The sequence below is a fragment of the Phoxinus phoxinus genome, assembly GCF_949152265.1.
Source record: "Phoxinus phoxinus genome assembly, chromosome: 5".
Lineage (NCBI taxonomy): Eukaryota > Metazoa > Chordata > Actinopteri > Cypriniformes > Leuciscidae > Phoxinus > Phoxinus phoxinus.
In genome coordinates, this window is record NC_136880.1 from 14718676 (window position 1) to 14743747 (window position 25072).

Here is a 25072-nt window from a genome sequence, read left to right on the forward strand (position 1 = left end):
ATGCAGCGACAGACCTCGCCCTCCGGGCAACGAAAGTCACCGCACGTTCCCTGGGTCGAGCGATGTCCACTTTGGTGGTCCAGGAGCGCCACCTATGGCTCACCCTTGCAGATATGCGGGAAGCGGAGAAGAACAAACTTCTCAACTTCCCCATATCCCAAGGGGGCCTTCTTCGGCGACGCGGTGGAGAGCTTCGCCCAAGAGTTCCTTATCAGGCAGTCCAGCTCATTTGGAGTGTCTTCGGAGTCGCACAGGTAGACCTGTTTGCCTCTCCAGACACGACCCATTGCCAGTGGTTTTACTCCCTGACTGAAGGAACTCTCGGCACGGATGCCCTGGCTCACAGCTGGCCCCGGGGCCTGCGCAAATATGCGTTCCCCCCCGTGAGCCTTCTTGCACAGACACAGGTCCTTCTAGTGGCGCCGTATTAGCCCACCAGGACTTGGTTCACAGAACTCCTCACTACAGCCCCTCCTCAGCCGATTCCTCTGAGGAAGGACCTTCTCTCTCAGAGACGGGGCTCTCTGTGGCACCCACGTCCAGACCTCTGGAAAATCCATGTCTGGTCCCTGGACGGGACGCGGAGGTTCTAGGTGGCCTGCCACAGGCAGTGGTAGACACCATCACTTCTGCTAGAGCCCCCTCTACGAGGTGCCTCTACGAGTTAAAGTGGAAACTGTTTGATGAATGGTGTTCTTCCCTCCGGGAAGACCCCCGAACTTGCCCGATCAAAGTCGTGCTTTCCTTCCTGCAAGATGGGTTGGAGCGAAGGCTGTCTCCACCCTCAAAGTGTATGTTGCCGCTATAGCCGCACATCACAATGCAGTAGAGGGTAAGTCGTTGGGAAGACACGACCTGATCATCAGATTCCTCAAGGGTGCTAGGAGGTTAAACCCACCTCGTGTTTTGCACCCTGCACCCCCTTGGGACTTAGTTCTGGTACTTAGAGCTCTTCAAAGTCCTCCCTTTGAGCCTTTGTCAACGGTAGAGCTTAATATCCTGTCCATTAAGACAGCGCTCCTGTTGGCCTTGGCCTCTTTCAAGAGGGTAGGGTATCTGCAGGCTTTTTCGGTCGACAAATCGTGCCTAGAGTTCGGGCCGGGCCTTTCTCACATTGTATTGAGACCCCGGCTCGGATATGTGCCCAAGGTTCCTACCACTCCCTTCGCTGATCAGGTAGTGAACCTGCAAGCGCTGGCCCAGGAGGAGGCAGACCCAGCCCTAGCTTTTCTCTGTCCCGTCCGCACACTGCGGGTTTGTATTGACAGAACGCAAAGCTTCAGGACCTCAGACCAGCTCTTCGTCTGTTACGGAGGCCAGCAGAAGGGGAACTCTGTCTCCAAGCAGAGGTTAGCCCACTGGCTAGTGGATGCTATCACCCGAGCGTATGTGTCTCTGGGTGAGCCTCAGGTGTTGCCGCTTCCTGGGCTTTGGCTCAAGGTGCCTCGCTGACAGACATCTGTAGCGCTGCGGGAACACCTAACACGTTCGCTAGGTTCTATAGCCTATGTGTGGAACCTTTTTCCTCCCGAGTTCTTGCTACGGCCAGTGGTGCGAGGGATTAGGTTGTGCCTCTCGGCCGGATACGTGCATCCTTGCTCTGTTGGCAACCTACGTCGGTGAACCTCGTGAGTTCCTCCATCACGTGGCGGACCGCCCGGTGTCAGGTCTGCTACCTCTAGTAAGGAGTTGCTAGTAGACTGGGTGTTTTCAGTGGTCTCTACGATGACCCATGTTGCCACGTGCAGTTCAGCCATGTCTTCCCCTTGACGGACTCGTTCTGTCGTCCCTGTTGAGTTTGCTCCCACTTACCTCGGATTGGGACTACCTCAGGGACTGCCCTTTTTTTCCAGGCCTTCTTCAGGCAGGCTGGGCTTCTGCAGCGTTCCCCCCCCCCCCCCCCTCTTCGGGTTGGGGCACGCTTCCCAGTGTTATCCAAATTCCACTGAGCGGGTCTTGCAGAACAGCAGTGTGATTCCTAGCTAGCTCCCGCAACTTATCCAAAAAGAAACTGCTGCAGGGTAGCTTAGCTGGCCGCTGGAAGGGGCCAGCACCATGGCGTTTTATTAGGGATCCCATTTCGTCAGGTAACTCCCCCTGACGACACGTCAGAGGTCCCAGGACGAAAGGGAACGTTTATGGTAAGGTTATGCTCAGAACAAAGAGTAAGTAACCTCATACCATTTGCATTCACCCTGCCAATGCCATGCCTACCTAGTACTCTACTCCATATCCTGTAGTTCTGTCCCACCCCAGCGTTGAAATCCTCAAGCAAGAGGATCTTATCACTTTTAGGGATCCGGCAAAGAGTTTCATCCAGTGCTTGATAAAAGCATTCCTTGGGCTAATTTTCAGATGGCAAAATTGGTGCATAGGCACTGAGAAGTGTGAAATAACACTTTTTTGCCAGGGGATTACAGAGGGTCAATAGCCTTTCACTAATGCCAACAGGTGTTTCTGTGAGACTTGGTAGATGTTGTAGCGGCTCAGCTCAGCAGAGATCAGGGCTGTTCTCCTGTGAGGTCTGTCAGAGATGACATGATCCAGGAGAGTCCTTACATTCCATGTTGCCAGTTTTATATTGTATTATTTCTTATTTTCCTTATTTCGACCACAATAGTGGAATAACCTGATAGTAACCTATCCAGGTAAATGGTTGAATGGACAATTTTTAGGCCACCTTTTCTAGGCCCTTCCCCAGTTGGGGTAAGCAGTGCGGTTCCTAAATAGGGCTGCTCAGTCAGAGCTGCCACTCAGTCCCAGTTGATAGCGTCCAAATACCCTGTGCCGCTGCCGTGCAGGATTCTGACTAGGACCTCCCAGTCTATTCGTACCTGCTCCTGTTGCCAGATGCCCAATCGCCCTCAGACTTTAACCATATGTAAGGTCCAGGTATTGTCCCTGTGGTCAGAGGTGGATACCTGTGAAAGGAAGATTTTAAAGTGCCAAAGGGGGTGCGCCATCCCCAGTAGCACTATCTTCACCATGATGAGGTAAATCCCGATGGCAACCACATCTTGGAGTCCTGTAGTTTAGCCTGGGACCGTATGATACCCAGTTTCCGTGTGTGGCCCCAAGGAGGCACTACAGGAGCCTTGGTGGTGGAGAGGCTCTGTACTGGCAGGAGGAGGCTTACACACTCGGCTCCTCTTTTTTTACCCTCTTTCAAGTAGCAGAGAGTGACAAGCAGAGAGCACAGCGCAGCATGCACTAACTACCAGCACCACTGCACTAGACGCTTCACACACACCCTGTATTGTACACACACACATTAAGCCTACAGTTATATATAATTACAGCATAAAATTATAGATGGATAGATAGACAGTCAGACAGACAGATCGATAGATAGATACTATAGATCAGGGGTGCCCAATCCTGCTCCTGGCGATCGACTGTCCTGCACAGTTCATCTCCAACCCTAATCAAACACACCTTCCTTTAATTTTCAAGTGATCCAGACGTGCTCTGAAGACCTTAATTGGTTGCTTCAGGTGTGTTTGATTAGGGTTGGAGATGAACTGTGCAGGACAGTCGATCGACCAGGAGCAGGATTGGGCACCCCTGCTATAGATACTACAACCTAAACGGACTGACTAGGAAATGTTTAATAATAAAATAAAGGGCGCTTAACAAACCTGTAGCACATAGTCAAGGGCGATGTGACGGAAGCACTTGCGTGTTGTGGTCAGGATGTTGGTGGCCTCTTCTACCTCGTGCTGTTTGTTACGAGGCACCTGGGCATTTTTCACCAGTGCCACCTCCTTCTCTTCACTCACCTTATCAAACTGCTTCTTAGCATCTTTAAACTTCTTCAAGTCTCTGCAAATAAAAGTTTTAAGAGGAGAAATGGTCCCAAAAACAACCCACTCAGCAGTGTTGAAAAAATGTATGAAGCATTTAAAACTTAAACACTTACTCCTTCACAAAAGTCTGAAGCTGAGACTTGATGGACCTCTGGGCTTGATCAAATAATATCTAAAAGGAAAGGTGGCAAATAGAAAGTACTGCATTTAATTCTTTGTGAGTTTGCTTACACATTGAAGTAGAAAATACTAATACAACATCAATGTAATAAACCCCCCCCCCCCCCCCCCCCCACTAATATACAATACATTTTAAAGGGTTTTATTTTAGAAAACTAACTGATGCCATTTGAGAAATACAGAATGTGTTTCATATTGCTGAACCCAATAATTTAACCTAATAATTAGAATGGAATGCATTAAAATATTAAGGGCCCTATCTTGCACCCAGCGCAATTGGCTTTGTACACCGACTTTGACTTTGTATCATTCCTATTTTGCACCCGACGCACAGCGGACTTTCCCCTTCACAGACGCACGTCGGTAAATTAGGGAATGAACTTGCGCTCGCGGGGGCGGTTCAGCGAAAAGAGGAGGCGTGTTTCGGCGTAAACGTTCCCTGGTGCTATTTTGCAGATTCAGAAAACAATTCCGCCACTGACCAGGAAAAACCTAGTCTAAAGTCAGTGGCGCGTTGCAGGTGTTATTTATGGTATTTTAAAGGCCACATGCTTGGCCATAATGTAGCGTGTGAACAACGCGCATACACTTTGATTCTCTCATCTCAAACGCAGCAGTTTTCATTTTTTGCAAATCATACATTATTACAAGGAAAAATATTAACACACGAGGGAAATCATTGTTGTGTCCATGAAGATGTGAAAAAATAAATCTAGCTTTCACATTTATCCAAATTATTATACGCCTGTTTAACCGAAGCTAATTTGGGTGGGTTTCTCCCATCCCCATACAATGTCACTTCTCTGTCTTTTACGGCCCTGACGAGAACGTTGGACTCCTCGACTGTGAACCGATCCTTGCGTTCGCCTGGCAAATCCGCCGTTATAATAGCAATCCGCCATGGAACAAGCGCGTCTGCTCTTAAAGGGAATGTGAGATGACACTCTGATTGGTTTATTTCACGTAGAGACACGCACCTAAAACTTTAATTGAGGATAGTAAGAATGCAAGATACTGCTTTGGATGTGACTAGCTTAGTGAACTCTGTACATTGTTCGGTTCCGGCTGTAGAGCCTGTGCAGCAGGGCAACTGCGTGACTGTGAAACGGCATAGTCCCGGGACAAAACACAGCTGTTCTGCTCCGATTAAAACATAAAAGATGTTCCAGATGTCATAGATCCTCTTCTTAATATCATTAATTTGTCTTTGTCTCTAGGATATGTACCAAAAACCTTTAAGCTGGCTATGATTAAACCGCTTGCTAAAAAAACGCAACTTGATCCTATACAAAATCAGTCAATTACAGGCCGATCTCGAATCTGCCTTTTCTGTCAAAGATATTAGAAAAAGCAGTATCCTCACAACTGTGTTCCTTTCTTGAAAGAAATGATATCTGCGAGGATTTTCAGTCCGGATTTAGACCATACCATAGTAGCGAGACAGCTCTCGTTAGAGTCACAAATGATTTGCTCTTATCATCCGATCGTGGTTGTATTTGACACCATTGACCACAACATTCTTTTTAATAGACTAGAAAACTATGTTGGCATTAGTGGAATTGCACTAGCATGGTTTAAATTATACTTAAATGACCATTATCAGTTTGTAGCAGTAAATGAAGAGATGTCTTATCGATCACAAGTTCAGTATGGCATACCACAAGGATCAGTACTAGTGTAACGGTCACCAGCTGGAGTGCCCTTGAAAGCCACCTGAGGGCACTCCACATCAAGACTATTATCATTCACTCACAGACTACATCTCCCATCATTCTCTGCCCGGACTCATCACCACTCACTGATCACATTCACCTGTACCTCATTTACTGATTGCATTTCACCTGTGTCTCATCCTGTTAGTCTGTCTATTTATACCTTGTTCATTCATTCACTCACCGCGAAGTCTTGTTTAAGTGTCACACTGCATTTCTGAGCATTCTCCTGGTTTTCTTGTCTTTTGGTTTTTGGATATTTTGCCCTGTTCCCTGGTTTACTCTCTTGCCTCTGGTCCCTGGATTACTCTCTTGCCTCTGGTCCCTGCCTGTCTTGTTTGTTTGTTTGTACGGACTGCCTTCCTGTGTTTGACCCTGCCTGTTCTCTGGATTTCCCCTTAATAAAGCTGCGTTTGGATTCTCCACCTTCGTGTCTCGGAGCGGTTCATGACAGAACGGCGGAGCAGTAGGACCTTCGGGTGGCCACGGTGGTGAAGGCCCCTCGGGCCGCCGCCACGTCGCCTGAGCCCTTGGACCAGATGGCCGCCACCGAGCCAGTGTCTCCGGACAAGATGGCCGCCGCCACGTTGCCTGAGCCCTCGGACCCAAGGGTCGACTGACGTGAAGCTCTGGCTCGGCAGGACTGACGTGGAGCTCTGGCTCGGCAGGACTGACGTGAAGCTCTGGCTCGGCAGGACTGACGTGAAGCTCAGTCTCTGGAACAGGCACAGTCTCAGGAACAGGAAACGTGGCGACGACCCTTGGGTCCGAGGGCTCAGGCAACATGGCGGCGGCCATATTGTCCGGAGACACTGGCTCGGTGGCGGCCATCTGGTCCAAGGGCTCAGGCGACGTGGCGGCGGCCATTTTGTCCAAGGGCTCAGGCGACGTGGTGGCGGCCATTTTTTCCAGAGACAAAGGCTCGGTGGTGGCCATCTTGTCCGTAGACACTGGCTCGGTGGTGGCCATCTGGTCCAAGGGCTCAGGCGACGTGGCGGCGGCCATTTTGTCTAGAGAGACTGGCTCGGAGGCGGCGGCCATCTGGTCCAAAGGCTCAGGCGACGTGGCGGCGGCCATCTTGTCCGGAGACAAAGGCGTAAGGGCAGTCTTGGTGGGACGAGACTCTTGAACGGCCTCTGGTTGGGCAGGGCTGACGTGAAGCTCTGGCTCTGGCTCGGCGGGACTGACGTGAAGCTCTGGCTCTGGCTCGGCAGGACTGACGTGAAGCTCTGGCTCGGCAGGACTGACGTGAAGCTCTGGCTCGGCAGGACTGACGTGAAGCTCAGTCTCTGGAACAGGCACAGTCTCAGGAACAGGAAACGTGGCGACGACCCTTGGGTCCAAGGGCTCAGGCAACGTGGCGGCGGCCATATTGTCCGGAGACACTGGCTCGGTGGCGGCCATCTGGTCCAAGGGCTCAGGCGACGTGGCGGCGGCCATTTTGTCCAAGGGCTCAGGCGACGTGGTGGCGGCCATTTTGTCCAGAGACAAAGGCTCGGTGGTGGCCATCTTGTCCGTAGACACTGGCTCGGTGGTGGCCATCTGGTCCAAGGGCTCAGGCGACGTGGCGGCGGCCATTTTGTCTAGAGAGACTGGCTCGGAGGCGGCGGCCATCTGGTCCAAAGGCTCAGGCGACGTGGCGGCGGCCATCTTGTCCGGAGACAAAGGCGTAAGGGCAGTCTTGGTGGGACGAGACTCTTGAACGGCCTCTGGTTGGGCAGACGTGACGTGAAGCTCTGGCTCGGTAGGACTGACGTGAAGCTCTGGCGCTGGCTCGGCAGGACTGACGTGAAGCTCTGGCTCTGGCTCGGCAGGACTGACGTGAAGCTCTGGCTCGGCAGGACTGACGTGAAGCTCTGGCTCTGGCTCGGCGGGACTGACGTGAAGCTCTGGCTCTGGCTCGGCGGGACTGACGTGAAGCTCTGGCTCTGGCTCGGCAGGACTGACGTGAAGCTCTGGCTCGGCAGGACTGACGTGGAGCTCTGGCTCGGCAGGACTGACGTGAAGCTCTGGCTCGGCAGGACTGACGTGAAGCTCTGGCTCGGCAGGGCTGACGTGAAGCTCTGGCTCGGCAGGACTGACGTGATGCGTAGGCTCGGCAGGACGAAACCCAGGAGAATGCTCAGAAATGCAGTGTGACACTTAAACAAGACTTCGCGGTGAGTGAATGAATGAACAAGGTATAAATAGACAGACTAACAGGATGAGACACAGGTGAAATGCAATCAGTGAATGAGGTACAGGTGAATGTGATCAGTGAGTGGTGATGAGTCCGGGCAGAGAATGATGGGAGATGTAGTCTGTGAGTGAATGATAATAGTCTTGATGTGGAGTGCCCTCAGGTGGCTTTCAAGGGCACTCCAGCTGGTGACCGTTACAACTAGGACCGCTGCTGTTCACTCTGTACATGCTACCATTAGAAGATATCATTAGGAAACATGGAATTAGCTTTCACTGTTATGCCGAAGATACTCAGCTGTATATTTCTTCAAAACCTAACGAAACCTACCAATTCACAAAATTAACGGAATGCATAGCTGATATAAAAAATTGGATGACTAGTAATTTCCAACTACTAAATTCTGAAAAAAACAGAGATTCTAATTATTGGACAAAAAACTTCCACACGTAATAACCTAGAATACTGTCTAACACATGAGGGCTGCTCTGTTAAGTTTTCGACATTGGTTAGGAACCTGGGTATGCTCTTTGATACCAATCTTTCATTTGAAAGTCACGTGTCTAGTATCTGTAAAAACGCATTTTTCCATCTTAAAAATATATCTAAATTACGCCATATGCTCTCATTTACAAATGCGGAACAATTAGTTAATGCGTTCATGACCTCAAGGCTAGATTATTGTAATGCTCTACTGGGTGGTTGCCCTGCACGCTTAATAAACAAACTACAGCTAGAATATTGCTGATTATTTACAAAGCACTAAATGGTTTACCTCCGCAGTACTTGAGAGAGCTCTTAACGCATTATAGTCCTTCACGTCTATTGCAATCTCAAAATTCCGGCCAGTTAATAATACCTAGAATATCAAAATCGACTGCTGGCATTAGATCCTTTTCCTATTTAGCACCAAAACTTTGGAACAGTCTTCCTACCATTGTCCGGGAAGCAGACACACTCTGTCAGTTCAAAGCTCGATTAAAGAAACATATCTTTGACCTAGCATTCACATAATACATTATCGACTTCTATAATTCAATGTTAGGCTGCATAGATTAGGTCAGCCGGAACTCGGAACACTTCCCTTAAATCCTGATGTACTGGTTACATCTTAAGAAGAATGGCATCTACGCTAATTTTAGTGTCTTTGTTTATCCCGAGGTTTTCCCGCAGCCTGCCGTATCCAGATCTGATGAAGGACCTTCGCCTGGACCCAATGACAACGCAGTGCTGAAGTGCCAACTAGCCTCTCCCTATGGAGGATCCCTTTACCACTCTACAGATAAAGCGTTGTGGGAAAATTCGGTTCGCGTACCTATAATTATATTATTATTATATATGATAAAATAAAATAAAATTCTGTATAAAAATTTATAGGCAAGACAAGTACTGTAGTTTGTTTAGGCATGGTTTGTAGGGAATTACAAACCTGCGCACATTCAAACGCACATAACTATAGAACCAATTCTTAATGCGCATGCGCAATCAGCGTTTATCACAGGTTCGCGTTTAAAGTCTGTTTAGAGAGAACGGTGTCGTCTTAGCGGCCCCTAATTTAATAACAAATGATCATTTCGTCGGAAGTGAATCAATCAAAACTAACTTTAGCTGGAAAATAACATTATTCAAGAACCGCTATAAAGCCAAAACAATCTCTGTTAACTTAAATTATACGTTTATCTCTGTATCTCTGCTGCTTTGAAACAATCAACATTGTTATAAGTGCTATATAAATGAAGATGACTTGACTTGACGTGATCTGACCACCGTCTTGAATTTAAAGACGTATAGCGCTTCCACAGGGCTATGGGGAGCAGAGGCCTCAGCAGTAAGACTCTAAGAAGAGGAGGCCTGCCATACTCACACCCAAGTGGTCTTTACTAGGTTTCTATTTGTGAGAAAAACAACTACGTTAGATAAATCCAGCCCAGAGCCAGAGAGGCGAAGGGCCCAAAGAACTCTCTGCCATTTAAGAGAGTGGCCCCTTAACTTCCTCTGCCTGTAGCAGGGCCAGGTTGCCTGCATGGGGCGGAGGCCTCAGTATAATAACTCTTGCATGAGAGGAGATCTGAAAAATCACTAAGACTGGTGAGAGGAAGCCTAACCACGCCTCTAACCCCACAGGGAGGCTTACCTGCTACCTGTGCTTATCACTACTCCAATATTAACAAATTTCAGATCTGGGCTACCAGAAACTCAGTGAACAGAGCAGCGAAAGAGTCCCTGTAGTAATTCCACCACACCGTAAGGGAAATCCATCCTTCCAGGAGGGGAACAGAGGCTGAATAACCCTGTATATAAAACATATATTATTTATATATACACATTTCATTTTATATATATAAGAAAAAAAAATATATAATTTTTTTTTGGGGAACAGCCCTACTTTCGTTTTAACTAGAGGAGGCACCTAGTGCCGACTACTCTCTCAACAGTGCTGTGAGGCTACAGGGGTTTGTTTCTCACTATAATCGGTTGGTTTCACAAAAAAGGCCTGAGCCAGACCGTCAGAATATTTTTTGATTATCATCATCGGTCCAGCTCGATGGGCCTGATGTTATAGGCGAAGGGGGTAAGAGGAAGAGGAGTGTGCAGAGGGAAGGATTACCTGCCTCTGCTTGGGTCACGTCTGGCCTGAGCTTCATCCCTGACACCCTGCTTCTTTATTCTGGACTCGGGGCACGAGTGGCAACCGAGTCCCACTGGCCATGCCTATGATCCCCGGGCCGGCGCGGTATGCATGATCTGTATGCCGCTGAGATGAACCACCATCTCAACGGAGGTCCCAAAAAGCTTAGAGGGCGAAACTGGGTCATCGAGGAGAAAGGTCTTCTCTTTCTCCCCGATGCCTGCCAAGTTCACCCACAGATGCCTCTCCGTGGCCACCATGGCCGCCATTGATCGTCCGATCGCGGCAGCCGTCTGTTTGGTGGCCCGGAGAGCCAGGTCTGTGGTGCGGCGCAACTCAGCCACCGCGCCTGGGGTTAAACTCTGACCCTGGTCCAGGTCCCCCGCCGTGTATGTCCTGCCATTTTGACGAGAGGTGGTTTGAAGTGGTCTAGATCGCAGGGTTGGAGCTCTAAGTGTCGATGGCTGACGCCGGCCAATACGATTGTCGTGATTATACAGTGTTTCAGTCATCAGTCACGCTGAGGCGCTCCCCTAGTGCTTTAACGCAGTGCGAGTTCCCTTTCGAAAGGGAACACCTTATACCCCAGAGGGTTAATTATTCCCTAGACTCACTCATTAAGTGATTTGCTGCCACCTAATGGCGGTTTTAGTTTCATATATTTAAAAGTGTAAAGTCTTATTTAAATATTCAAAATTATATGTTTACATTATTTTACATTATTCTCAACATTATTTATGCAGGTGTAATTGTACCAATTCAGATACATTTTGTTGTTATTGATTTAATTTGATTCGAGAGCGTGGCTTCTGTAGCAGGCTGAGCCTTTAGCTGGTGTGGGAACATGGCTGACGTGTTGCATGGGAAAAGAAATTCAGCTGCTTTTGTATAAGCGGAAACCTAAATTCGGTGCATCTAGACCTTCAAAAATTACACAAAAGCGAACGTGTCATTAAGATGCTACTGTATGTGCTGCAACCAGTTCAGATAGACAAATGTATCAGTTTATTTACTTGATGAGCCTCAAAGAGTTGTGGTGCATCATGTGAAAAATCTGCACTCAGTTCAGATACGTTTAATGGGTTCATTATAAGCAAGATGCATCCGGTCACTCTAGACAGTGTTAGCCTACTCAATTGCTTTTATAATGACACATAGCAACACAGCTAAAAGTGTTCCTAATATGTTGGAACTTTTATTGAAAGTAGTCTATTTTTACCTGTTGAGACATGCCTTCACAAGCACCCGTAAGAGCTGTGTTTGTGATGTTTGAGTAAGGAAGGTGCGACATGCAGAAGGGGCATTGGCAAAGTTGTTTGAAAATATGCTTTATTTCTGTAATTCCGATTGGTGCCACTAGTTTCGCAGAAACACCATACTTTTTTTTTAACAGTGTAGTTTTGAAGTTTGAATATATACCTTTGAGGTCTCCCCAAAGGGAGGTTTTGTCACAAACATATTTACAGATATCTAATACTTTCAGATGTCTTACTGTATGATAGTTGTTCATTTCCTGCAGAGTCTCAGCAAATGCTGCTAAACTGGACTGAGGAGAGAAAGAAAACACATCACACACTGCATTGCGTCAACATGTCAGTGCTTCCAAAAATAGTCAAACAAAGAAGCAGAAAATCATATCTGACAACTTGCAGCCTGAAAAAAAAAAACAGGACCCTGTCCCAAATGGTACACTTGATGTGCACTGATGCGGGCCTCAGCAGACTACCAGACACTTTACTGTATGTGGCATTACATCACCAAATTGTGGACTTAAAGGAAGACTGTTAGGGCTTAGGCCCAATTTAGGACAGGGCCACAGTTTGAGAGATGAATTACTAAAGAGTGTAAATTAGAAATAAGCAAGCAAAAATAACAAAGATAAACAAAAAGAAAAAATGACAGCTGGTCTGGGCTGCCTCTTACCCCGATGACCTCATCTCTGGTGGACTGCAAAGCCAGTTCTCTGATTCCATTCACAAACTGCTTGTTGGCCTGGTTATAAACTCTTCCAGCATCTATCATCCCTATACACAACTTCACCAGCTGTAAAACAGTGTATTCACATTCAGTAAATACCACATCACTGCATGCAGGAGTAAACACAAACACATAGGTTTTTAAAGTTTCCAAGTTGTTGTGATAAAGATGGCTTATTTTATTAACAGGATGATCTGACAGAGTGATCTGATTGAATAATAATGTATTATAATTATGCTTATTAGTGGTTGTCATCTTGTAAGTGATGTCAATGTACAAATGCTGGACAAAAACCTTTTTTTCACAGTAATACATTTTATTTGAAGACTATTATTTTTACTATGATTTTAACAAAATCCAAAACAGACAATGACAGCAATACAACACCAATCTGCACTGTATATAAAATGAAAAGCACAAAGTAAGGAAAATACCATATTTTCTATATATATATCTGTCAATAGTTGCTGGAAAAATGAATGAACGAACGAACGAACGAACGAACGAATGAATCAATGAATCAATCAATGAATCAATCGATCGATCGATCAATCAATCAATCAATCAATCAATCAATCAATCAATCAATCAATCAATCAATCAATCAATCAATCAATCAATCAATCAATCAATCAATCAATCAATCAATCAATCAATCAATCAATGTGGTTCAGTAAGAAACTAGAAACTGGTTCCCATATTTTGTCAATTTTGAGATGTTTCATACACTTTTTGCAAATGTAAGGTAGAAAGATCAGAAAAAAAGAGGGCCAAAAGTTTTCTTCCACAAAAACTCAATAAAAAAAAAGAAGCTACAATCATACCATATTGAATAGGTAACTGTCTCTTTGGACTGAGGGAGTCAAGCAAATCTGAACAACCAAGATTTGCTTTCATTGGGTCAGTGAATAAAACGTCTTGGGTTACAACTGTATCCCTGGCTCCCTGAGAAGGGGACGAGACGCTGTGTCATCATCATTTATAATTTGGGAATGCCTCTGTGTGATTGTGTCTGAAGTATGTGTGTCAAATCTGTCCAATGGCATGACGGAACATCACGGACGGGAGACGTCAGGATCAGGAAGCTATAAAGCGCACCCAGATCAAACAGTGTTAGCTTCTGTCAAAAACAAGCATATTATATTATCTAGACAGGAATATTATGGCGAGCAAACAGCATTTTGGATTGTGTGTTCCTCCCTGCCCTCGCTTCATTACGAGTGGCGACACACGTGATTTATGAGTTGTTTGTTTGGGAGTAGAGCATGCTCGTCAGCTCTAGTAAAATGGGGCTGACAGGGTTCATTCTTAAATTCCCGACGTGTTACATATGCACTATCGAGAGTTTGAGCTCTACTCCTGTTGGCTTTCTTCTTGAGGGAAGAAAGTCAATAAAGGTTATTTGGCTCGGATCTTGCGTTTGCTGAGGCAACGCGTTGGTTACGGGTCTGCAATTAGATTCTGTGACTCGATCACGGATCTCGCGTGTGCTGAGGCAGCGTGTAGATTATGTGGTCTGTATTAAGAAACAATGGCTCAGATTGCACGTTTTGGTCTGCATCTGCTATAACTGCATCTCTCCAATAAGAATCTATTGGCCCAGATCTCGCGTTTGCCGAGGCAATGTTTGGATAATGGGTCAGCAATATAATATATGCGCAGGGAATTGATCAGACGGGTTTCACCCTTTCTCTCTTTCTCTGATTGTGTGCAAACTAATTATGTGTTTGCAGACTATTATGGTTATTTTTGTGTCTGAGATTATAAATATGAATTTAATTTTGAGAAAATAAATTAAATATTTCTGGGTTTGAAAGTAGATGTATGAAAATGATATATTCACCTTTCATCCAGACCAAGTTATCTATCTGAGCTGATTTCTTGCATTTAATTGTCATTAAATAAATGTTAAATACTCATCTGAGTTGATGCTGTATTATTACACCATATTCAGCCGTTTACCTGACCATTTCTACTTGTCTGTTGATATTTGGCTGCATTTAATTTTTGAGAAAATTAAATATTTACCCATCTTATCCTTAGGAGTTAGATTTGGTATTAATGTACGATTCAGCCTTTTTCATCCAGACCGTGTTGACTTGTCTAGTTGATCTTTGGCTACATTTAATTCTGAGGAAATAAATGGTGAAATTCCTAAGGGGAAATGCTACCACATCATCTCGTGTGCTTCGGGGCGCAATGGTCTCCAGTGAGTTCTAGTCTCAGGCGAGCCCTTATCTCAGTGTCCGCCCGGAGTTTAGTTTGGCTGTTCCCTGCCAGTGCGCCGCTTCAGGGCACCAAATTGGTCGCTTGAGTAATCAGAGACCAGTCTGGAGAGGCCGGTTCTCTTAAATTCCGGGGGGAAGAGGTTAACACTTCACTTTACCTTCGTTGCCTTCGGGGTTCTGCCAACCCCGCCACCTTGTGTGCGTCAGGGCGCAACGGTCTCCTTCGAGCCTGTATCTCTGTGTTCGCCCGGGAAATGTAGCAGCACTGGGATGCTCGCCCCCTCTGGAGAGGGTCTCAGAGCTGTCAGATCGGTTTTCCTGCAGGTCATCCGTTTCAGGATGCTAGATTATTTTCTCAAGCTATACTAGAGACCAGTCTCGAGAGGCTGGTTCCTTTAGTAGTCTCAGTTGTAGTCGTCTTGGGATAAGACATATCTGAGGACAGTTGTTATCTCAAAGAAGGCTATGACTAAGAAGAAGTCCTGATGCTGAGGCTGTCAGACTTCTGAGGGCAGTCTCCTCCGGGGAGGCACAGGTTCGAGAATCTGTGTCTCATCGGTGCCCTATGGGGGGCGACTCTCTGAGGAGGGTCGCAGAGCTGCCAGTTCTGTTTCCCTGCCGCTGTTTCCCTGCTGCTTCCCTGTTTCCCTTGCCGCTTCAGGGCACCGAACCGTCAGCGTCTCTGAGGAGGGTCGTAAAGCAGTCAGTTCGGTTCTTCACAACAGTTCTACTGCACATCTCAACAAACCTCCGAGGGGGGATGTAGAACAGTCAGTTCATTTTTCCCTGCCGGTTCGACGTACAGGGCACTGAAGTGGCTATTCGACCAATACCAGAGGCCAGTCTCGAGAGACCGGTCCCCTTAGTAGATTTTCTGGCAGCGTGTAAGCTACTGCCAAATATATCTCATTGGGACCTGCTCACTGTAGAAAGGGTTAAAGAATTCAGTTGGGTTCCTCCGCCCAGATTCTTAGGGGTCTCCCCTACGGTGGTGGACCCCGAGCAGGCTCTGGTTATGGAGCAAGAAGTGAAAACCCTGTTGGAGAAAGGGGCCATAGAACATGGTACCTCCCTCCAGCAGGGAAACCGGGTTTTACAGTCGGTATTTCATCGTTCCAAAGAAGGATGGGGGGTTGCATCCCATTTTCAGTCATGCAGCTAAAGTTCAAAATGTTAACTCTGAGACAAATCGTGCCACAGATCAGAACCGAGGATTGGTTTGTCACGATAGATCTCAAGGACTCATACTTCTGGTCAGAACGAAACAGGCGGACAGGACCACGGACAGCTGTGAATCTCAGTGCATTAACCACTACTGAGACATCGATCCAGCGGCAAATATCAGAAGGACTAGCTGAGGTTAGGCTGTTTCAGGCAGGGTTAATGAGCACTGAGCGCCCGGTGATGACTGGATCTCACAACTCCGAAAAAGTGAGATAAAATTTTCAAATAGGTGCTATCTTTATAAATAAACAACAGATTTGAGCTTTAAACAACTACTTTCTTGCCTGAAAAACTTTATTCTAATTCATCTAGATTGTTGTAATGCTCTTATGGATGGTTGCCCTGCACGCATAATAATCAAACTACAGCTGGTCCAAAACGCAGCAGCTCGAGTTCTAACTAGAACCAGGAAGTATGACCATATTAGCCCAGTTCTGGCAACATTGCATTGGCTCCCTATTAAACATCGTATACATTTTTTATTAAAATATTGCTGATTACTTACAAAGAACTAAATGGTTTAGCTCCCCAATACTTGAGCGAGCTCTTAACGCATTATAGTCCTTCACGTCTATTGCGATATCAAAATTCTGGTCAGTTGAATCTAGAGAATCAAAATAAACTCCAGGCGGTAGTTCCTTTTCCTATTTAGCATCTAAACTTTGGAGTAGTCTTCCTAGCATTGTTCAAGTAGCAGACATCTTTATTGTTGCGCTATTTTATTTATATTTTGTGTTTCTTTATTTTTGTTAGCAAAACTTTTTTTCTCTCAATACTTTAATGCTTTAAAAAATATATGTGGCATGGAATTGACTCCATACTGCTGCACATAGATCCTCCATTTGCCTTTTGCGGAACCAAACCCGTGACAAACTGCACCAAATTGCATATTTTTGCTTAGGTCTCTGAATAAAATTCAGAGTGTTTTTTCCTCCTTGAGTATTGAGCTCCATATTTTCATATTATATGAGCCATAAAAGCCTGATGTATCCAAATATTATACGCAAACAAATGCAAACTTTTTAAATAACCACGTTTTATATTTTGTGTAAAGGTTCAATGAACTGTTTTTTTTTAAATCCAATTAAAAAAAAAAACTATTGCATATGCCAGGCCTTTACAGAGTGTAATAAAAACCATACCTTGTCGAGTTTTGACTCCAGTTCTCCATAGTCTCCCTCCACTTCCTCTATTGTGGTCCTGCAAAACATCATACCAAATATTACTTGATAGTCAAAGTAAACATCTAACAATTTGCAAGCAAATTTAAATAATTTGAAGGAAAAACATCAGTGAATTTAGAGCCTCCAATTGTTTGCCTTCCCCTTTTCCATTCACTTGAGCATTGGTTTTCAGTCCCAGTCCTGGGGACCCACCGCTCTCTCTTATCTGAGACACTCAGTTCAGTTCAGCTCTCTGATGATCTAAATCTAGGGCCGTATTCACAAAACATTTTATCTTACCACTTCTCCTAAATAGCAGTACAAGTTCTTTGTAAGAGTTTCCTCTTAAAACCTATTCACAAATCTACTGAGATCAACTTTTACTAAGGAATAGAGACAAGTCTTAAGCTAAGAGGTAAACGGGGTTTACCTCGTTGCTATGGATGATGTCAACACACTAACTAAAACTAATTGGCTGATGGGAGAGGGGAGAGGGGTCTCTGTCAGTGATTTAATCATAGAAATATTGTAGAACGAGGTAGCATGTTGCCATATTCAAAGATTTGGATCTCGAGACAAATTATCTTTTGGGAGGAGCACGTTCTGGTCTATTTAATCTTAACTGGTATAACAGTACTACCCACATTATCAAGAGAGAAACTCATAACCTAGAGCGCAAATGGAGACAAACTCACGTTGAGTCTTTAGACTCTTTGAGTCTTTAGAATCGCACGGAAAGACAGCACTTACCGTTATAAAAAGGCTCTAAAAGCAGCCAGGGCAGAGCATCTCCGCAAACTAATAGAAAATAACCAAACAATCCAAGGTTTTTATTTAGTACAGTGGCTAGATTAACATATTAACAGACATCACCTGAACAATATATTCCATTACATTTTAGTCCTACTGACTTTATGAATTTCTTCACTGAGAAAATCGAAAGCATTAGAAATAGAATTGTAAATGCACAACCTTGGACAGCGTCTTATAAGTCAGCCTCAATTATCGCCCCTCAAGAACAATTGCAGTGCTTTACAGGACAGGACAGGAAGATCTAAATAAACTTATCATTGCATCTAAACAAAATTATATTGGTATTCAGAGAAAGGCATTAAGCTGGTTTAGATCGTACCTATCAGACGGTTACTATTTTGTCTATTTAAACAGTGAAAAATCTAAGATAACGTCAGTAAATTATGGAGTGCTGCAAGGATCTGTGTTAGGCCCTCTACTACCTACCTACTACTTGTTAATATTATATAGAAAACAAAACAAAACATGGAATTGGTTTCCTCTGTTATACTGAGTTATATATTTCATCACAACCAGATGAAATCTCTAAATTATTCAAGTTGACAGAGTGTGTTAAAGATATAAACTATTGGATGACCTGTCATTTTCTTCTATTAAATTCAGATCAGACTGAGGTATTACTTATTGGACAAAAAACATGTACACAAAATTATGTTTTAGCCTATTAAAGCTACACTGTGTAATTTTTTAAGTTGATTCTTAGCAAAAACCACTTGTGCTCATTAATGTATAATTACTTCTACCAACTAATCAAGTATTCTCGTAAGCCTAGAATCTGCCATTTATAATACATACGGGTGAGCTGCTCGAATGGCGGAAGCCATGTTGCGCCTCCATCTTGAAAATACATTAGCTAAAGAGGGATATACCTGGAAATTCAAGCTTCGCCTTTCTCGTTTTTACACTCAGTGGCACCGTGACGAATGCGAGCGGGAGATTACTCGCGACTGCCGGCAGATTTGAAATATTACGGCCACCAAAACGCCATCGGAATGGGAGGGGCTAGAAAGTAATATTCAGTGTGTAGTCATGTACAATTTCACCGCTAGATGGGAGTAATTCCTACACAGTGTAGCTTTAACAAAGCTCGGGAGGAGCACGTTCAGATAATTAACACACAAGTGGAGAGCACTCAGCGATCAATGATAAGAGGTATATATAGATTCAGCAGTGTCACCTCGATCCATTGACAGTTTAGCAGCATCCCTCCACCACCCCTTCTCCACACTTAGTTACATACGGGGGGAGTACTCTGGGTTCGGTCCGGAGCCCTCACCCCGCACAGCACGCCAAATACACATTCAACTTTACCCCCTCTAATTGTATGTAAGTGTGAACTCGTGAAATCTCTTAGAATACAATTTGCATCTAGAAGGATGTACTGTTACTTCATCCTCTACAGATAAAGGGGTCATATAATGCCATTTTTGTACAAGTTAATATGATTCTTTAGGCTCTAAATAAAAAGTTTGTAATATACTTTAATTAAAAATTCTTATTAGTATTGTAAGAAAACACAAATTTTACCTGGTCAAAAACACCTTTGTTTTCAGCACGCCATTTAAGGGCATGTGTCTTTAAATGATAATGAGCTTAGCTCACCCCGCCCCTCTCTTCTGCGCGGCGTTTTGACACAACACACGTGGAGTGTTGCCTTGACAACAGTTGAGTGTATATTTTGGAGAAAGAATGGCAGCGGGAGTCTCTGAGGACACACCTGTGCAACCGTATCAATTTGAACCGGAGTCGGACCCAGAACAATTAAGGCTCGAACAGGACGTTCTGAATGGTTAGTTGTTAGAGTGGTGAGATACGAACGCTATGTGTTTACTGATGTACCGGTATACGTTCATTGACAGATTGACATTGACAGCTAATGGTCATGAAAAACTTTTTTTTCGGTAAATGTAGGCTTGTCAGTGATGAATAAAACTTTACACTCACTTCTTCTGGAGGTGCAGCAGGAACACGAATAGTTGGTACCGAATTTTTTCAGGAGCAGCTTCTTAGCAAAACTACTGACCCTCGTTTATAAAGCAGTCTGGTGAGAAATGATTCGCGCAAACATTAAAAGCATTGACGTTGATCTTGGGGAATATTCCCTTCGAAAACAAAACTGCAGTTTGGATTTAGGTACATAAAAATGACTGCTGTGTTCATTATTACACCCAAGAACAGAACACCACAATCGCTTAGATGCCATTCTGCTCCAGCGTATCAACAATGGCGGAACTATGATGACAGCTCGCTCAGGGCGGGTCTGTGTTGAAACGCTGCTGTCAATTAACAATCGTGGGAGGGGCGTCCGACCGTGTGACGTCACACTGTCAGACGGCTCGATTTGAGACAGGGGAAAAGATATAAGGAGATAAAAAAAAAAACACTGGATGGATTTTTATCATTATGTGATGGTTGTGTACAGGCACTGCCAACACACATTTCAGTGCAATCAACTTGTAAAAGCGCATGTACCATTATATGACCTCTTTAAAGACCTGGGTGTTATTTTAGACAGCAACTTGTCTTTTGAAAATAATATTTGAGACACCATTGAGGCAATATAGAGCCTTGGGTGCTGAGCCTTTTCTTCATAAGTGCAATAAATATTTTGATTTATAGATTTGGTCTTTGGGCAGATTGCTGAGGCGGATTGTCAGTAACAGCATTTTAGGATTGCTTGTGATTTGGTCTTAGTGACTTACAAGTCCTCTTGACTACCCCAAACTTTTCACTGATTTAGGAGCTGGTTTTAGTGCTAAAATGTTTTGTGAAATAGTCTTAGAGCAAAAATGGAGTCCTAAAATTAGCACTGGCACGCCCATTATTTTTAAGAGTTTCTCCTAAATCTGCAAGGTAGGAGCTACTTTAAGCTAAGTTACTTTATGATAAGCAAGTTAGGAGCTAGCCTTAAGATGTTTCGTGAATACAGCCCCATGTGTGTTAAATAAGGGAGACATACTAAATGTTCCCCAAGACCAGGATTAAAAACCACTCCATTTGAGCCTTTTACTGCAGTGGTTCCCAACCCTGGTCCTGGAGTACTCCCAGCACTGCACTAGATGTCTTTTAGATGTCCTTCCAGTGATCCATGATTTGAATACTGATGAGGGGATTTTGATCACTTCTCAAATGTATTAGGCGAGGTGTACAGTGTGTCAAGTCTGATTTGACAGGCCTGTGAATCAGAAATTGAGTCTTGATCTAGGTCTTGATACCACTGGAACATTGTTTCCAGGGTTTTGAGCTTTGCAAGTTAATGTACAGAATGTGCTTTGATTACTTGCAAAGTCCATGTTATGCAACATTAAAATTAATAGTTTGCAATTTTATTATGATTCTTATAATAAATAATTATTTTTAAATTCACAGAATACATTTCACAGATAGATAGTCTTTGTTAGACTACTATATTGCTGATTGTGAATATGTTCAATAAGTAAAATATGGACTACTTTCTGGCTGTTGTTACATCAGAAGGAGTCTATGAGCATGTATAGAAAGTTCAAGATCGATGACTCTTTGGACAGAAATATGTTCAATGGATCAAATTTGGACTACTGTATGGTCGATATAACATCAGAAGGATTGTGAGTATGTAGCCTACTATAGAAAAAAGTTTAAGGACTCTTTGGTCAGAAATATGTTTATTGGGTAAAATTTGGACAAATACATGGTTGATGCCACATCAAAAGAAGTCTATGAGAATGCATAGTAAGCAGCTAATGACAATTAATCAAGAACATATTTTAGAATATTTCAGTAAAAATACAATATCTAACATGATTAACACATGTTTATTTAACATTATCAGTGATTTGAAAATATGTATTGACAGTCCAGTCCAGTAATGAATTAAATGTCTCCATTTCCACACTGTAAGTTACTGCACATGAATAACGCTTGGGATAACTTTGGCAAAATATGCTGTTGATCTGACAATTTGTACATTTGTAAGGTTGCACTTTATTTTACAGTACGTGTACTTATAGTGTACTTAACTAAGAAAGTACTGGTTAATATAAGGTAACTACATGGGTTAAGGGTAGGTTCAGGGTTAGAACCTATAGTTATTGTAATAACTGTAATAAGTAGGCCTACATAGAATGTACATGGGGAACAGGACTGTAAAATTAAATGCTACATTAAATTTGAATTGAATGCACATTTACTGCGTTTTCAAACAGTATTTCTGTAAGGAAGAGAACTGGGCCTTGTACTGATCTTGTTGCTGGTAAAAGATCCACGTGCTGGGAATGCACAGAAATAACATCACACAACCACAATATTCAGATTCAGAAACGTGTTATTATTGTCACGATTAGGCTACTTTTAGAACTGTAAACCGATGTGTATCATTGCATTCTTTATAAAACACGCAAGGTTAAACACGCCAGATGTCATTTATACAAATGGCAGAATGTAAACCAATTACATAAAGCACAGAGAGAGCCGCCACATTTAGCCTAGTTTTTTGTTTTGTTTTTTTACCTAAATAAACAGGAAAAAAAAAACATTTCCCCCATTTGTTTCTCTTTTCTAGCGCATCTCTTCATTGATAATGCGGCAGGTGAGGTGAGACTCTACAGCTGTCTCGAAAGCTATGAGCTGACTACCTAGTCAACATGGACACATGCTCATAATCATTTGATGACCAGCAGAACTGTCTAGGTAGGCAGCTCACTAGCTTTTGAGACGCAGCCCGTTGCATCCACAAGGAGAGAGTGATACAGAGCTTTTGTGCATCATTTACGTGTGTATGGATTGATATCAGCAGCAGACTCACCGGAAACGAGGCGAATCTTTCAGGCATTCCTCAAAATCCACCGTCACTTTCATTTTGATGAAATAATGATAGGCTATTAATCGCACTGATGTCTGGAGGTAATCCCAAGAGCACGGATAATACAACAAATACAATGATTTACAATACTTTTGCGTTTAACACACGAAATGCAACTCATTTACAGTGCACACGGTGGCATTTATTGCTGATATGGTCATGGTTTATTTGTGTATGTATCCTATGATAAAGCATCCGACATACAGTTGCGGTGCGCCCCATCCGACTAGCGGAGCTCCCAGTTTTACTACAGTGACGGCGTCTTTCTGCCCAGTACAGTCTCATAGGCTACATGTTAACGTGACGTTAGCCTATGGCAAGCCGTTTTCGCATTAAATACCCCTGACTCTATTAGTCGTAATTTAGTTTGACTAGTCAAAATTCCAATTCCAGATATCTATTCTGCATTTTAAAACGTCGTAATTGGATTTAAGATACCTACAAAGTGACTATTGTCAAGTCAAGTCTCCTTTATTTATATAGTGCTTTTTACAATACAGATTCTTTCAAAGCAGCTTTACAGTGATTACAGGAAAATAATGCAATAAAGATTGTTTCGGCTGTACAGTAGATCTAGAAGAAAATAGTGTCACTGTCCAGCTTAAGTAAATTCAGTGTTGATTAATTTCGGTTGTAAAAATCATTCGTTATTTATTTAGTTGATTTATGCAGCTCTGAAGAAAACAGTGATATCCTCGTCCAGCTCAGTTCAGTTCTCATATGGTGTCAACTTATTGACAGATCCAATTTGGAGTCAACGACACGTTTACGTCACTGCAGTTCTGCATGCATTGTGGTGGTAGAAAAACAGCGTATTTATACAGTTCATAGAGGGCATAGGCTACCTTTAGGCCCAGTTAGCCTACAGCATGAAATAATATTTAGGCCAATAACTAAAAAACATTTACGTATAAGCAGCAATAGTTCTAGTGTTTAACATTATTCTAACATACATTAAACAATGAAAAGGAGGTTATTCTAACCCAGCCATGCAAGTGAAGTACACCATCAGTATATAGTATTTAGTATATGTTTGACTTGTTTACAATATCCCACATCTTGTATAGCTGGGTCTTGTCCAGCTGGCGAGGGAGCATGTCGGTCCATAATACACAAAAATGATTCAACCAATCTCGATATTCAATGTCCTGAACATGACAGCAAAGGGGACATTCTAAAACGCTTAACATGGCTTACTGTACTTAGACAGTGGTATTACCAAACTCAGTAAACACCATACTAATAGCATACTATGCACATCAAAGCAATGAGCCCAAAATATGAATGCAACGCGCTTAATTACAAGTTAAGCATTTTCCTTCCATAGAAAGCCATTGAAAAGAAAACGCTTAACATGGCTTAATGTATAATACAGTGATATTAAAAAGCCAAACTCAGTAAATAACATATGAATAAAGCATACTATCTACAAAAGCAGATGAGCCCAGAATATGTCAAAAGAAAGCTCATTTGTGTTTAGGGTGAGAGCTTGTTGGAATAGTTCACGCGCATAGGTTTAGTTACTATGATCACGCGCGTGAACTCGACAATCGACTACTTTGGACTTCCACCGAAAACAGGAACTAAATACAGGTATTTGCGCTGGCTGATATAACATCATTTTTATTCATATTTTTCACATCTACTGCAGTCAGATTCACTCGTGTTCACTCTTAAGGAATCACTTAACATGGCTGGGCACTTGTAATGACACATCAAATATGTTAAGAGGATAAAAGCAGGTTTAAAACTTGCCCCATTCAAGTCAATAGGGTGCAAATTTTAAAAATAGGATAACACAGTGTAGGCAACACCGATTTTTGTCGTTGTTCTCTGTATTGACAGCACTCCAAATTTACTAAAAATTGAGCTCAATGTTAAAATTGACCGGAGTTCTCCTTTAAGCCTCATTAAGCGTTTTCTTGGTTTTCTATAGGAGGAAAACCAATTCACATTTATTTGTATAGCGCTTTTCACAATACGCATCATTTCAAAGCAGCTTTACAGAAAATGCATGTCTACATCACAATTTAGAGTGATCTGTTATCAGAGGAGACTGTGTCAAGTTATGTATTTCAGAAATGTACATACAAATCACAGTTAGCTAAACATTTTTGGAGTTGGTACTATTTCTTCACAGGTGTTGGGCATCTGAAGTCTTCGCAGGAGTTTGCACTGTTTCTTCACAGGTGTTGGGCATCTGAAGTCTTCGCAGGAGTTGGCACTGTCTCTTCACAGGTATTGGGCATCTGAAGTCTTCGCAGGAGTTGGCACTGTCTCTTCACAGGCTTTGGGCATCTGAAGTCTTTTCAGGAGTTGGC

The 25072-nt window shown here is 43.6% G+C and overlaps 1 protein-coding gene across 2 annotated transcripts in view; it reads right to left on the minus strand.

The window, feature by feature from the left end:
• Positions 1–23000, minus strand: part of acap2a (ArfGAP with coiled-coil, ankyrin repeat and PH domains 2a) — a 60272-nt gene extending 37272 nt beyond the window's left edge. For both annotated transcript variants that reach the window (XM_079614263.1, XM_079614262.1), the window contains exons 1-6: positions 22695–23000; positions 17078–17135; positions 12430–12549; positions 11999–12052; positions 3920–3978; positions 3639–3822 (exon numbers count right to left, since the gene is read on the minus strand). In XM_079614263.1, coding sequence (XP_079470389.1) covers positions 3639–3822; positions 3920–3978; positions 11999–12052; positions 12430–12549; positions 17078–17135; positions 22695–22747 — 528 coding nt within the window. In that variant the 5' untranslated portion in view covers positions 22748–23000. The remainder of the gene's footprint in view (positions 1–3638; positions 3823–3919; positions 3979–11998; positions 12053–12429; positions 12550–17077; positions 17136–22694) is intronic.
• Between the last annotated feature and the right edge of the window lie 2072 nt (positions 23001–25072).